At 45.5% G+C, this 14,589-nt stretch overlaps 2 protein-coding genes across 15 annotated transcripts in view; one reads left to right on the plus strand and one right to left on the minus strand.

Moving 5' to 3' along the window:
* fubp1 (far upstream element (FUSE) binding protein 1) overlaps nt 1-3,322 on the plus strand; it is an 18,453-nt gene extending 15,131 nt beyond the window's left edge. For all 14 annotated transcript variants that reach the window (XM_030364867.1, XM_030364868.1, XM_030364866.1 and 11 more), the window contains one exon: nt 170-3,322. In XM_030364867.1, the coding sequence (XP_030220727.1) occupies nt 170-178 (9 nt within the window). In that variant the 3' untranslated portion in view covers nt 179-3,322. The remainder of the gene's footprint in view (nt 1-169) is intronic.
* Nucleotides 675-14,266, minus strand: miga1 (mitoguardin 1). Its single transcript, XM_030364878.1, has 16 exons — nt 14,193-14,266; nt 13,009-13,172; nt 12,577-12,748; nt 11,438-11,547; nt 10,664-10,796; nt 10,099-10,244; nt 9,377-9,500; nt 9,136-9,233; nt 7,530-7,630; nt 7,207-7,279; nt 7,032-7,118; nt 6,832-6,930; nt 6,613-6,747; nt 6,444-6,497; nt 4,999-5,115; nt 675-4,385 (listed from the first exon to the last, which is right to left on the minus strand). The coding sequence occupies exons 2-16, from the start codon at nt 13,105-13,107 to the stop codon at nt 4,182-4,184; spliced, it is 1,752 nt and encodes a 583-aa protein (XP_030220738.1). The 5' UTR covers nt 13,108-13,172; nt 14,193-14,266; the 3' UTR covers nt 675-4,181.
* Between the last annotated feature and the right edge of the window lie 323 nt (nt 14,267-14,589).

Genomic DNA, 14,589 nt, shown 5'->3' on the forward strand with positions numbered 1-14,589 from the left:
GGCTTTAACCCTTCCCCCATCAGGGTCGGTCGGCTGGGAGCTGGAGGCTGCAGCTCTCCTAACCACACCGCTTCCTCCCATACAGGCGTTATTTTCTTTTGTGGGAAGCTGCGCCCAGTGTTTCTGCTCTTAACATGCAATGTATCTTCTATGTATTTCTTCTGCGCAGGGCCAGTAATGTGACGTGGACATAAAGTAAATGCTTCATTGTCGAAACAAATCCTTTGTTAAATGTTTGGATGCAGACGCCTTGATGAAGATCTTAAATTTCCTTGGTTTGAAGGTGTGCTCGTAGACGTCCGCTCGTCCGGCGAACATGTCCTCCTTTTTTTTTTTTGTTTTCCTTTACTTATCTTGTAAATGCTTTGTTTTTAGTGGTGGTCATTCCAGGCCTGTATCTACACAATGTGGTTTGAACTCATGTTAAATTGTAGTCATTGCCATGTATATCATCTCAGTTTTAAATGCTATTCCCTGTTGTGTTTTGCAATAAAACGAAATGAAACCTCCTGTGTTGGTAAGTTGGGATGCTTAGAGGAGGGGTTGATGTTATATTGTGTATGCTCTTGTTTTGCTGTTGGGGAGGGGGGGTGGCTCAATCAAAAAAAGCTTCAAATTCAGACCCTGGTTATTTTTGTAGTCCCCTCAAATGGCTGACTTTAAGTTGTACTCTTCTGTATCTCTCTCTCTCTCCCCCTCATCTTTTGGCAACCAGTTTCATGGCTGTCTAGTAGACCTGTTGCGTCCATGCCTTTTATCCCGAGTCCAATAGACCTGTTGTTCCATGCGAGTGCTTCTTTAGAATCTGGCAGGTGTTGTTGTCGTTGGAGACCTTTCGCATTGACTCATGCATTAACTGCAATACTCTGGCGTTGTGTTTCTTTAATCTTGCCTGGTGATGATCTTTGTTGAGGTAGTATGCACTGTTCTGCCATCATAGACACTTCCTCCCCCACAGGCCAGTTTAGAAAAGCGGTAAGCAAGTATGTGTGTCTCTTTTGTTTGAAGATATTTTTCCGAAATTATGGCCGCAAGAAATGTTGCACCGTAGTATATATTTTTTGTGCTGTTCTTTTCCAGGACAGTAAGGTAAATTGTCGTAACGTATATGATATTTGCATTGAAAAGTTTTTGCTCTTTTCCTCCTTTTTAAATTGTCTCACATGAACCCCATGTATAGACTTTTAAAGATTTTTGATATAAAAACCACTGCAAAAGTCATTGTTTTTGCTCTGACAATTCTGTTAGTGTTTGATCATAAGAATATGGGTTTGTAGGGTCGATTGGCTAAGCAGTCCTTCATCCTTGAGTTGAGCCCTCCTATAATGTAAGTACAATAACTGAGAGCTTATTTCACTGTTTGCCAAATTGCAAATGTAGTTTTGTCCAATTATTGCAATTCTCCCGTTTGTTGGGGTAAGTATGTTAGAGCGGTTGTGATTCCTTTAGAATTGGTTCAATCTCTTGTACTTTTAACTGTTTGAGAATGTTAAAATTTTCCTTCAACGTCTACATAAATGCATTGCAACATTATGGAAAGCATATTGAATCGGTTTGCAATGTAGTTTGTTTTAGATTAGTCTTGATAGGCCGCAATTCTGACTTACCAAACGGATGCAGGGAGTGACTTATCTAGGCAAACTGAAGGTTTATAGGAACTGTTCATGTGGTTGTTTTTCCATGTTGTCGACATGTGATCTGCCAAGTGCAATGTGGTTTAGAACGCGGTATGATTTGACTTGTTTTCAAATGCCATCTTATTCAGCAAAGTTGACATGAAAGTCTAGCATGTGTAGATCTCTGCTTTGTTTCTGATTTCCCCCCCCCCACACACACACACCGAGCACTGCCGGTAGAGGAAGTACTCGAGTAGCTCAACGTCTTGATTTTGACTGCGCCATGCAATGGTTGTGATGGAGCACTGCAGTGACGGGCTGTTGATTTAAATCCAAACCTTTATGACTGCATTGTTCACTGATGGCAAAGTGCAATATCTGATCTTTGCAGTGTCACCCCAGACCCTTGCACCTTAGGTTCTGCTGCAGTAACACAGGTAAGCGAACCCTAAGGAAACGAGTGTTTTTCTTTGACCTGTGACTTAACCTGCATACATGCACAAAGATGCTCACGTGCTGTGATACATGCCTAAAATGCATCTTATTGGTTCTTTGCAAACATCTGGAGAATTGAATATCAACTGCTCTGCTTAGATATCGATGTGCTCTCACTCTGACTTTGCATGATATGCGTTCTGATGACCTGTTCCGTTAGATCTGACTTGAGCCATTCATTGCAATGTTTATTTTAAGAACGGCACAAATTGACCAGTATTCCCATAGTCCATGGGTCTTTTCTAAAAGGTCTTTGTAGTACATATTAAGTCTTTGATAATAGCGTTTTCTGCAATGAAAGTGTGGCACTTAATTCATATCGATCACCCCCCCCCCCTCCCTTTCTTGTATTTGGATAGAAACTTATAGCATGCCTTTTGATTATTGATTATTAAGTGGAGGTTATCAGTTGTCTTCTGCCCGAATCCCCACACTTAACATTGATGCTCACTGTGTGATGGTGTGAAATTGTCCAAAGTGCAGTCAAATCTTATCGTTTTTTAAACTGTTGCACCCTTCACTTCTTGCTCACAGTGCTGGAGGCGTAGATCGTAGAATCAGGCCCGTGGTAGTTTGACCCCCAAAACGAGGAATCCTTTGAGTCTTTACTGCTGCGCAACAGTAGACCGTTCCCAGAGCTCCAGTGATTAAGGTAAACACAATGCAATGAAATACAAAAGCTGAAATTGCAGTGTTCTGTGCGATGCATTCTTTGAATTCGGATTGTTTCTTAACCATTTCATTGAGTTATCTAATGGCTATTTAAATTATGTTGGATATCTTGTTCTTATCTTGCCCTAAATAACACCTTGAACAGAACTAATGCTTAAAGTGAGACAGTCTAGGATCGGATGAACTTCGTGCTTAAACACTTCTTGACTTGCATTTATATTCCTGGGGTGTTGGGAGAGGGGGGGCTGGCTATTTTTTTATACTGGCATTTTAATAAATTGTACCACCTGTAGTGAAAAGGTCACATTGTTTGAAGTTGCCTGCTTTTCTATCTGAGATGCTCTTTTTCATCTGGGCTGATGTGAGTTTCAACAAGGAGGTCGTGGGGTTGTAGAAGACAAACGGCAGTGAGCAATCAGGAGCATGCCTTAGAGGTAAACACAAGGTTTCATGTACTGTGTATATTATGGAATGTATTATGGTTTTTATTTGACTTGATGTTGCCATGTCCACTAATAAAATTGTAATTAATTAGTTAACTCTTGCCTCGTTTCCATTGATTATTACATTAGGATGGCAGTTATTTTGATTGACTTCAAATGTTGGTTTTTTCATAGAACATTGCAGAACATTACCAAATCTTGCATTAAGGAATACATTAATGCTGTCCAATGATGGCCGTACTAGGAACGACACTCACAAGTTCCGTTTCTGAGCTTTACTACTCAGTGTTTATTGTGCATATATATATATATATATATATATATACCCTATTTGGGTAATAAATATCTTGGACATCACTGAAGCAATTGTTGACTTGCTATTGGCTCACGCATGTGGTTAAAAATGAGGCATTGTAACAAAATATACTAGTGGGATCCATGTAGTGTTTTGGGGCATCTGGCTTGCCTTATTGCGAGAGACAAGAATGTCGGTGAGTTAACAATTCAGCTTTTCTATACAACAGTTCATCGACAATATATACTGGTAATATAGCTCCACATTAAACATTGATACGTTCTAAAACAGACTTCCCGACGGTCAGTTTTCAATGCATAAAACTTGGCCCCAATACCCCACTAAAGAACGGGACTAGAAAGGCCAAAAGCGAGCCTGCTTTTGCATTGCGTTGGCACTGGAAGGTTGAGGCTGGTGTATGACGAAGGCAGATCCATCTTCTCAAACAGTAATTGCACGATGCGTAATAACTTGGGACAGCATCTAAATATGACCTACAAGCTCAAAAGTACTAAAAATAAGTTTACATTGTAGTGTTTTGAGAACAAAATCTATGGAGGCATGAAGACGTGTACAGGGTAGACACCGTGTACCCACTCCCTAATGTCACGTGACCCCTGGGTACAGTAGGCAGGTCGGATAACGAAACCCTTCTTCCCGTCACTGGTCTCGGCCCTCCGTGAGGGCGTTGGGTCCCGTCGGCGGTGGGCGGGCGTTGCGGGGGCCGTCTGCGCCCAGGTAGGACAGAAGCAGGGCGGAGCGACGGTGGAGCAGAAGCAGCATGTCCTCGGCCAGGCTCTCCACGGTGGAGTAGCGCACCTTGTCCAGGTCGAAGATGTCCTTGAGGAAGGAGAGGACCTGGTCCTGGAGGGGGGGGAGGCATGCACAACTTAACATCCGTGCTTATACCAGTCGAATTAACCAAGTGGTTTAATAAGACTGTTCTTAAAGGGGACCTATTATGCTTTTTGACTTTTATGACCTATAAACGTTATAATGATTGATAGTCATGTTTAACCATACACAAAAAACAATGTCGATTTTCGGGAAACTCTTCCTCTCATCTGGGCGCTTTCAGCCTCCTGTCGACGCTGTTTCGTCCTTCTCCGCCCCCTCGCCCCCCTCCTGCCAACCCAACTCCGTTGTGATTGGTTACCTTCCTTGAAGCGCACGCGCAGGCAGATTTGACATATGGGGGCGCGGCAGGAGTGCCTCTACGTAGATGATTTCCCGGAAATGTGAACGAGTGAATCGCAAACGTTGTCCCGAGTGTTTAGCGCGCTGCACAGCCACCCCAGACTGTCAGCAGGGAATACGTCGAAATGCAAGCATGTCATTATTTGACACTTTAGTATGGTTAAACATGACTATCAATTATAACGTTTATAGGTCATAAAAGTCTAAAAAGCATAATATGTCCCCTTTAATGTATTTTTCCAATTAAGCACTTCTGAAGTCTGATTGTGTCCATGTTTACCTTGAAGAAGCGACAGAAGTCATGCAGGGAGCTCTTGGGACCTAGGAAGCCCCAAGCCAGAGCCGGGCTGATCTGCTCACACACAGCGTAGAAGTGGGCGATGAATCCATCGGGTACCTGGAACAGTTGATTCCAAATAAATACCGGCACACTCATTGGAGGCCCTGTTCCCAACGGTTAGGTTCTTCTTAGGCTTGAGGGTTAAGTTAGACGAATATTGCATCATACCATTTGGTCTAAATGGGCTTATGGACTAAAATGCACAACCAACAATGACGGTATGAATCCATCTGTTTGCTGAACCGAATACTTCCAAGCTAAATAATCCTTTAGAATGCCTCTACCTGTTATAGATCTCTGCATAGGGGGAAAAGAAAGGTAGACCTCCAAAAAATATATACAACGGGCGGCATAAATCCAGCGATCTGATTGGTTCCTAACTGTTGTATAATGAGCGTATACATAACTGCTATGATGCCCGATCATTTTGTGAAAGTTTGCATATCACTCCGCGCCTGGAAGTAGAAACGGTTACAAAGTAGCAGTTTGGTAGTAGCCTAGGAAGCGAAAGTAGAAACGGTTACAAAGTAGCAGTTGTTGGGAGTGGCCTACGAAAGCTTAGGCACACTGTGAGTGAATTGCTCCATAGGATAAATTGCCGGCGAACCGCTCTAGCCGAGCCTTCTCTCGGAGGGACACTAAAGTGTGTTGCATAGTGACCGTCGTGCATTTTGAAGGCAGCCAGGAGGGACTACTTTTTTGTATTCTTTAATAAAACAGCTACTTTGACTTTCTTGGTTTATTTTTAAATGTAGTGTGTATGACTTTCGTTTTGCCATAATAGTAACCGTTGTATAAAAGCAATAGATCACTTCAGTCAGTGGCATGTGCTCATTATACCACTGTGAAGGGGGTCGCCGGCCCTCCGCTGTGCGTCGGGCCGAACAACGCCCCTTAACAGTAGTATAATGAGCACATACCACAGCCTGTCGTGAGCTATTGCTTAAGTATTCACCTAGCCTGGGATCCAGAAAATGCTTCAAGCTCATGTTTTATTTAATCTTTAATTTGAGCCTGTCCCCTCTACCACTCCGATTACCAGCTGGCCTGGGTCGGGTCAATCACCATGGTTATCTAGAATTGGGCGGACTTAATACGACAATGAACACTTTGTTTTGTGGTTAAGAACACTTCATAAACAAACAAGATGGCTGCCACTGATGTGACATGTTCTCTTGCTCTCATGGCTGTAGGTCTATCCCGTTGTGCAGCTATTTGTTTGTGCATCTTGAAAAGTGGAAATGAACCCAAAGGCGTCAAGACTAATGAGCATATGCACACACCCACTGAACTATGTACTAAACTACACCCAAACAGCTGTTCGTTGGTGCAAATCAAGCTGTAAAAGGCAGCCTGGTAATATCCCTTAAGTGAACTCATTCTACCTTCATGTGCTGTCTCTTCTGCTTCAGCACAGACCAACAGCTAGACGCCACCGCCTATGGGAAACAAATCAGTAATTAGGTCCCAGTTGGAAGAGGTTACATTGACATACACGATGAGCTGTTACAAGCCTGGGGAGGGCCATTTAGAGTGGCACAACGGCTGACTCACTGTCTCTTTGAAGGAGCTGTTCAGCCAACGGTTGTTGACCACATTTTGAATGGACACGGGCGGATTTTCAAGGTCCTCAAAGGAGTCCATGAGGATAAAGTCCAGGACTATGTCATAGAAATTCAAGTGCTTGATCTGGCGAAGAAATGAAACAATGAATTGATTATGAACAGTTTTCGTACGATTTAATACTGTACTACTGTATGAAAGGACTCTCACCCCACGAGTGGCCAGCTCCACTTCTGTGTTCTCCCAATGCTCTGCGTGCTCCAAGAAGGAAATCATCTCCTCAAACACTTCCTCAAATCTCTTTGGGCTCTGAAAGACAAACAAATGCAGCCGTTCAGATACGACACAGTGCCCAGGTGGAATTCAGGATTCATAGCCACTAGCCTCTTCCAAGTGAGTGCATGTCCCACCTTCTGTGCTTTGACAATGATCGAAGACAGTATCTTCTTGCCTGTGTCCACTAGAAATGTCCTTGTCGTCCTGTCACTCAGAATAAGCTGGGGATGAAGGACAACACGTGAGGACACTCTGGTGGCGAAGGATCTGGTCCGATGTCAAAGTAAAAGCTCAGTGAGCGTGACGTACCTGGCAGGCCTGACGCACACAATGGAGTTTGGCCAAGAAGTCGGTGTCTCCCAGACACTCCAGAAGCTCCGTCCTGGGAAACGACAGCCGGACAACAGCTTTAGTACATAACTGAGGAGGCATTGCATCGACTCGCCTTAAAATAAAGAGGGTAAAATAAGATGTTTCAAAGTGCAGCGGTTTGGACATCGACAGTTCATTCTCCCGTGCGGCTTCTGCAACCAGCGCGGGGTCCCGTTCAGATGGGTCAGTCGTCTGTGAGGGGCCCAACAGGAGCGAGCCTGTGCTACATCGCGCGGTGCGGTTGCGCCGGGGTCTCTCACCGCAGCACCCGGCAGGAGACGCTGCCGTCCTCAGCCAGCTGCAGAGCCTCCAGGTAGAAGAGCTGGTGGCCCAGGGAGGAGGCAGTCCTCTGCTCGGCCAGCTGGGACAGACAGGCAGACAGACAGACAGGCGCCCCTGGTTAGGGTCAGGCCTGGAGCGAGTTCCAATAGTGGCCCGCCCCGGATCACCACCTGGGAGATCATTCAATTGGCTGCATACCAACAAAACTGTTTCACAGAGTTTACCACACCACTGCGGCATTACGTTAAGATAGTGGGGGCTGGCTAGAAGTATAGACAATGTGCTTCTACGCAAAATTTTGAGACTAAATATTATTTGATAGTACTTTTGTATTGTTGGCTATGTTGTCTAACCACGGCCACGGTCAAAAGAATGCCAGGGAAACGCGTGACGCGTCCCACAATCAACAGCAAATTAATCTTAGGTTTTCCTTAGGATCCAGTAGCTTGGCTCATCGATTGCTGATCGATGTGAGACTATAGAACCGTTTCAATGTGTGTAGGATGCACTGAGTGGATTAAACACCGTCAGTATCCAACACTAGGAAACGGGTCGGCTTTTTGTGGGGTGCTGCAGGGGGAATCATTCACGCTGCTGACATAGCGCTCTATTAATAGGGACGCCTCTCCCTGCATCAACTGTGACCCAGTTAGACTCTAGTGTTGTTATTCCTCTTTCCATGGTGACCAACGCAACCAAATTTAGTTTTATATAATGGCAACTGAACTAAATGGCAAATAAATACATATAGCACACATAGCTTAGCTTGCGACACTTCACACACGCACAATATATTTATTACAAAGTTGTATGATAATTGAGTTGTATTTCGTTAACCAGGTTAACAAACAGGTGACCCCCTTCAGTGACTAAATGGGCAGGGAGACCGGGGCTACTCAGACCCCCTCCCCTGCCTCTTCTGACATCACAAGTGGGCGTGTCCACCTAGATGTGTGACGAATAGATGAGCAACGTTTGCTACAGTCCACCGGGTAGGCTAATGGAACGGCTTATCACACTCACACCTGGTGGTATAATGTGGGACCTTTAAGAGGTGTGACCGCCCAGAGGGGCCACTGAGGCCCCTTCGATTGTTTGGTGAGCCTTGTGCGTTTGGGCCGACCGTCCAGACGGATTCGATGGATCCGGTCCCAGGGTGGATGAGTTAAAAACGTCCCTATGCGTTTTCCTGTTCGGATTCGTGTTGACGCCAAATACGCAAACGATGACGTCATCGCCCCCCCCACCAGGACGGCAACGTTGGAGTTACGTCTAAATTAGTTTTTTTGATTTGATTTATTTTTGTAGCTTTAAATACAGACCCTTGGTAAATGTAATTACTCACTGTACATTAAAAAGTATTTACTGCCCAATCTAAAAGGTTAAGGTCCTCGTCTTCCTTCTTTTATTGGTTGAGAACCAGCGCCACCGAGTGGCCTTGAACATGAACTGCAGCGTTCCTACCGCTCGATGCATTTTCGCAATGAGCACTTCTTTACGGAGACATTCCCGACCCGCGTCAGAGGGAAACGGAGGAGGGGGAAAGATTGTTTTTGGCCTGTGTGGGCGGGGCCTGATACTCACTTCGGCCGCCGACACGAACGAGTCGTTGGAGGCGATGCTCGTGCTGTCCTTCAGCGCCACGTCCTCCAGGTTCAGGAGATACACGTCCTCAAGTCTCTCTGGACGGACACAACAACACTCGGCCTCCTTACGTGTTCAGTGGACGCCAGTGTCACATACAGCCACCCGCTCCCTTCCCAACTTCGAATATGTTTTTTGGGCAAAAGTCAAAGCCCTAGTGTGTGTGTGTGTGTGTACTGACCCAGGCTGCTGGTCTTGGAGTGGGGTTCAGACTCCCCCAGAGCCCCCTCAAACTCCTCCTGGAGGCGGTAGGCCCGCTGCAGCAAGCACTCCAGCTTCTGGATGAACTCAGAGCTGACCGCTTCCTGAACACACACACACACACACACACACACACACACACACACACACACACACACACACACACACACACACACACACACACACACACACACACACACACACACACACACACACACACACAGGATTGTGTGTGAACCGTCTCCTCTGTGTGTTAAATGTGGATGTGTGTTGGATGTCTTGTGGTTTACTTCCACTGTCTCCTGTGTGTGTTGAATGTGGATGTGTGTTGGGTGTGGATGTGTTGGGGCTCACCTCCACTGTCTCCTGTGTGTGTTGGATGTGGATGTGTGTTGAATATGGATGTGTTGGGGCTCACCTCCACTGTCTCCTGTGTGTGTTGGATGTGGATGTGTGTTGGGTGTGGATGTGTTGGGGCTCACCTCCACTGTCTCCTGTGTGTGTTGGGTGTGGATGTGTGTGGGGTGTGGATGTGGAGCCTCTCACCTCCACTGTCTCCTGTGTGTGTTGGGTGTGGATGTGTGCTGGATGTGGATGTGTGTGGGGTGTGGAGCCTCTCACCTCCACTGTCTCCTGTGTGTGTTGGGTGTGGATGTGTGTTGGGTGTGGATGTGTGTGGGGTGTGGATGTGGAGCCTCTCACCTCCACTGTGTCCTCGGTAGCGGGGGCCGCGGCCATGGCGGCGGCCGTCTGGATGGAGCCACAGCTCACCTCGTCCTCGGCCTGCCGGCTCCTGAAGGAGAGGGCCTGCTCCCAGCTCCTCAACGCCTCCTCAAACAGCTCCATACCTGCGAGACACGCCGTGCAGAAGATCCATTTGACCATTTTTTTTCATTTTGCGTCTTAGTATTTAAGTCTTCATCACTCGGCGAATGTCACGCACCCAGGAGGGTACAGAGTGTGTCTCCACAACTACAAGGGCTGAACTGTGTAATATTGATCCCAGAAGAAATATCTTTTGTGCGAATCAACGTGGATGCTACTGGGTCAAACTGAATGAAGCTAGAACGATGGACCATCTTACATCCGGGTGAAACGTGTCTCGTGGTTTAATGACAACAACGTCTAGTGAATCTTCAACCGGCAGTTCTTTAGTGCTTAAGGTTTTCATTAACTTGCCTATAGTGCAACCTCCATTTGTGTGGCAAAATACTAGTCTCCCCTCAAAGGCCCATTAGTTAGGATTCTTCCTAGAGCCGTTCCTTACCCATGATGTAGAGGTTCTCCGGCGTGGTGACGGGGATGCTGACCACGTTGCAGAGGTCCTCTTGGGCCGGTCTGTCCCAGCAGATGGACTCATTGCCGCATGTGCAGCTACTGCCAGAGTCATGGGTTTTAACCTGGGAGTGAGAGGGGCGCGCGGGCAGTTCAGGGGTTAACGTAACGTCACTCCAGTAGGATCATGTCGCCTTCAGTCGACATGGGGTAGATCTCACGGATCTCTTATCAGAAGGTAGTCGAAGGCGTGAGCCAGAGGGACATGGCTGGGGAACGGTAGCCAATATGTCTGAGACTGAGTGGTATAGGACCAGGTCCTTCCTGGGGGTTTTGGGTGCAGATTAGCCTGGTCCTACCAGACTCTAGTACTTCATTTCATTTGTACAGAGCTGGTCTCTGGACCTACTCAATTGTCTAACGTTATTTCACTTGAAGGCGGGTGTCTGTTGAAGATTAAAACTATTGGATCTGCCCAGTGCCACTCTGAATCTGCCAAAACCAATCGCTAACGTTTGGCCGGGAATCAAGTTGCGCGCAGGCAGCAAACAAACCAAACACCGTGCGTGAAGATGTCCGTCGACGAGAGCTGACTTTAACGTCATTGTTCTCAGCCACTCCCTCTGTTCGCTGATTGGACGCACAGTATTTTGACGGAGAAAACGCGTGAAGATAACGCAAACCCAGACGTGGCACCGAAGGGAAATGAAAATTGAGCGGAGGTACTTAGGCGGGCGGAGCCAGGCTAGGTGCCGATGGCGCTCACCGAGACAAGGCTCTGCAGCGAGCCGGACAGTCTGCTGTGGAGCTCTCGGTGGAGAAGCCCACTGCACTTCTTGGAGCCGAGCGAGAGAGTGATCTGCTGACTGGTGGAGTCTGGAGAGGGGGAGAGACAGTGCACACAGTTATTAGTGGTTCCTTTAGAGTTGCTTTCATTTGTATTAGTGTATAGATCGATAGATAGTTAGTGATGTTAAAGGTCCCATGACATGCCAGACACACAAGAAAATTCATATAACCTCGCTGCCCTTCTCAGTTGAACATCTTCCCTCACGCACTTTCAATACTGGGCTGAACGATTAATCTAATTCGAATCGAAATCGCAATGTAATAGAACGCGATATGCAAATCGCAAAGGCTGGATAAAAAAATGACAAAAGAAAATGTTATTTTTTGTGTTTTTTTTCTCTATTTTTTTGGGGGGGGTTTACCGTTACTGACTGGAGATCAGTAAGATTTATTTTTCTTTTACAATTCCATAGTTAAATAAAGATGTCATAATATCGATTAATCTCAACACATCGGCCTGTCCTAAAGGAAAGAGCAGTTTACATGTTGACTGCTTCCAATGTTGTGTTGGTCATACTAAAGAATGATTTATTGTTTTAGTGAATAATACAGAACATAAGGAACTTAATAAATTAAAAAAAACACACATTAAATCGCAATCGCAATATTGGTCAAAATAATCACAATTTGATTATTTCCCCAAATCGTTCAGCCCTATTGCATAGGACTCTTATCATGGGTAACCCCCTGTTAATGTGATTAGATGCTTTAAACTAAAGCACTTATCTGAAGCCTGCTACTTATAGACTAGCATGCTTTGCACAGCCCTGTGAAACTGCTCACTCACACGCTAACTAAGAGAGCTAAATCAATGGTAGCTAAGAGAGGACAAGGAAAGCTGCAGAGAATTCTCACCAATACAACATAGTAATCGTAGTATTACAGTAATGAACTACAGACCAATTTGGGGGGGGAAAGAGTGTGACGAACTAAAGGAGACTCGACGTCTTCAACCTCCCTGCCTGTCCCCATTCCTCAAGCCGCGGTGCCGCTCTCAGAGCGGAGGACGCAGCGTTGCAGAAGGCAGAGAGCGCCTGACGGGACGGAGCTCCTCACCTTGCTCGGCCAGGAGGGGGGGAGGGAACTGGAAGCTCGCCTGCTCCCACTGCTGGGACTGGGACTTCTTGTGGCGCTTCCTTCGCTGGAAGTGGCGGGCGAGGAAGAGGAGGGAGACAGCTCCTAGGGCTGTGGCGGCCACCAGCTTCTTGGTGCCTGTGCTCAGATGGACCTGCGGCCGAGATGAAAGGGTGAGGGAGTTTGTGTGCGCGTGTTGAATTAAACCCAAATACTCCACCAATAACACGTCTGCAACATGTGACTTTACAATAATGCTGACAACACTGTTAGGTGAAAAATGAACTATCACTGGTCAAAAAGCTGCCTGTGCAATCCCAACTGTTCACTCATCGATAAATGTTAACTTCAACTACCAAACCGTGGTCCCATTTCCCGGCCCTTGGGCTCAGCGGATGCCCTCCTTCCCCTCACCTGGGCCAGGGAGTTGTAGACGGAGAGGGGCAGGTCCACCATGCGAAGGGCCGCCCCCTGGACCGACAGCTGGGGTTCGGACAGTGTGTTGTGCGTCATTGTGCTGGTCGTGCCTCCATGACAACTACTATCCCGCTAGCATCGTGCTCTGCGACGCACTCGAGCTGCGGATGAAGAAGGAATTACATGGTGAGGCTTTTAGCTCTGCGATGAGAGCAGCAGTGTGGAATACACAATGGAAGACCTTAAAGAAGTCGTCAGCATGGGCCAAAGGCAGGGCCGATATATATGTGTGTTGTTACTGACTAAAGAAGTACTAACAAGTAAAGACCATTGTCCCGAGTTTGTTTTGGACAGCAAGCCAAAAGCCATCGGCGACGTTTATGACATTACAAATGATCAATAATTATGACAGAACAAGAAATGATTAAAGTATATCATCGCCCTATTTCTAACCAGCTGCTATGAACAGCAGTCACTTGCCCAATGGCCGCTTGTTTACTCCATATAAGAATACAGACACAACTTAAAAGTAAAATATATATTGCTTTAAGTACCCACATAAGTGGTGCCTAATCACATAACCATTGACATTCCAAAAAAACATTGCTATCAATGGAAATAATACAAGCAATGCAATTCCTAGTTTCAAATGAAAGAAAATCCACCAATAAATTAACATTATGGAATGCAATATGTTGTTTACATATTGAACCCAACCAGTCCACCTAGACTAATTCGTCGCCGTAATAATGACCATCACAACGAATTATCTGATTATGGAGAGTATGATTAATTTAAACTTAAAAAAAATGTAACGAGAAATGTAAATGTACAATAATGAATCAAACATTTAACGTTCGGCAACTTCAACCACTTTTGTAGAATTTTTTTTAAACAATCAGTATTGTTAATTGGCCACAACAGAAGACAAGATTATGGAGATTAGTAGCACACACTGGACAGAAGCCATAAGAACCTTAGTAGCAGTTAGCTCACCGCAGGCTAAGCAATGGTCGCTAGCACGGACATTGGGCACGGCAGCCCAACAGAAAAGCACTGTCTAAATAATTGTGATAAATGTATATTGTGTTATTATGTCAATATGAATGCAGACATTGTATAGATGTGAATTGTCAGGTCATTTTAAGACAACCACACACTTCGGATTCGGGAATACCCACCAGAGTCCCACTCGTCTGAGCGCCGCGGTCAAATCAGCCCTCGCAGGAGAGCCAAACTGAAAGGGGATCAGTTGTGTTGTCATTACCTCTTTCAAAATAAAAGTACCCCAAATGGTGACAGATTATTATGCAGTGGTGTAAAGTGCACCACTGTATACAATATTCCGATATCAATAAAAAAATATTTGTTTTGAAGTTCTCATTTTACTTTGTCTTCACATTTTTAGCATCCATTTTCCATATTTATCATATAGTTTACTTTGAAAACCAATGTGTTTCAGTAACTGTGTTAATACAAAAAAAGGGAAATATGTTCATTTTTGAGTGAAAATTACCCAAAGGAAATTTAATATACCTCAAAACTGTCATTACAGTTCACATCAATTAGATTATTCCT

This window comes from Gadus morhua, chromosome 8 (genome assembly GCF_902167405.1).
Source record: "Gadus morhua chromosome 8, gadMor3.0, whole genome shotgun sequence".
NCBI classification, from domain to species: domain Eukaryota; kingdom Metazoa; phylum Chordata; class Actinopteri; order Gadiformes; family Gadidae; genus Gadus; species Gadus morhua.

Bases quoted from the DNA above. Each gene is read 5' to 3' on its own strand.
- miga1 (XM_030364878.1), bottom strand. From the start codon at position 13,107: ATGACGCACAACACACTGTCCGAACCCCAGCTGTCGGTCCAGGGGGCG. The intron at 12,749-13,008 runs GTGAGGGGAAGG...TCTCGGCCGCAG, and splicing joins TCTACAACTCCCTGGCCCAG to GTCCATCTGAGCACAGGCAC. The intron at 10,797-11,437 runs GTGAGCGCCATC...TCTCACTCCCAG, and splicing joins CGCTGCAGAGCCTTGTCTCG to GTTAAAACCCATGACTCTGG.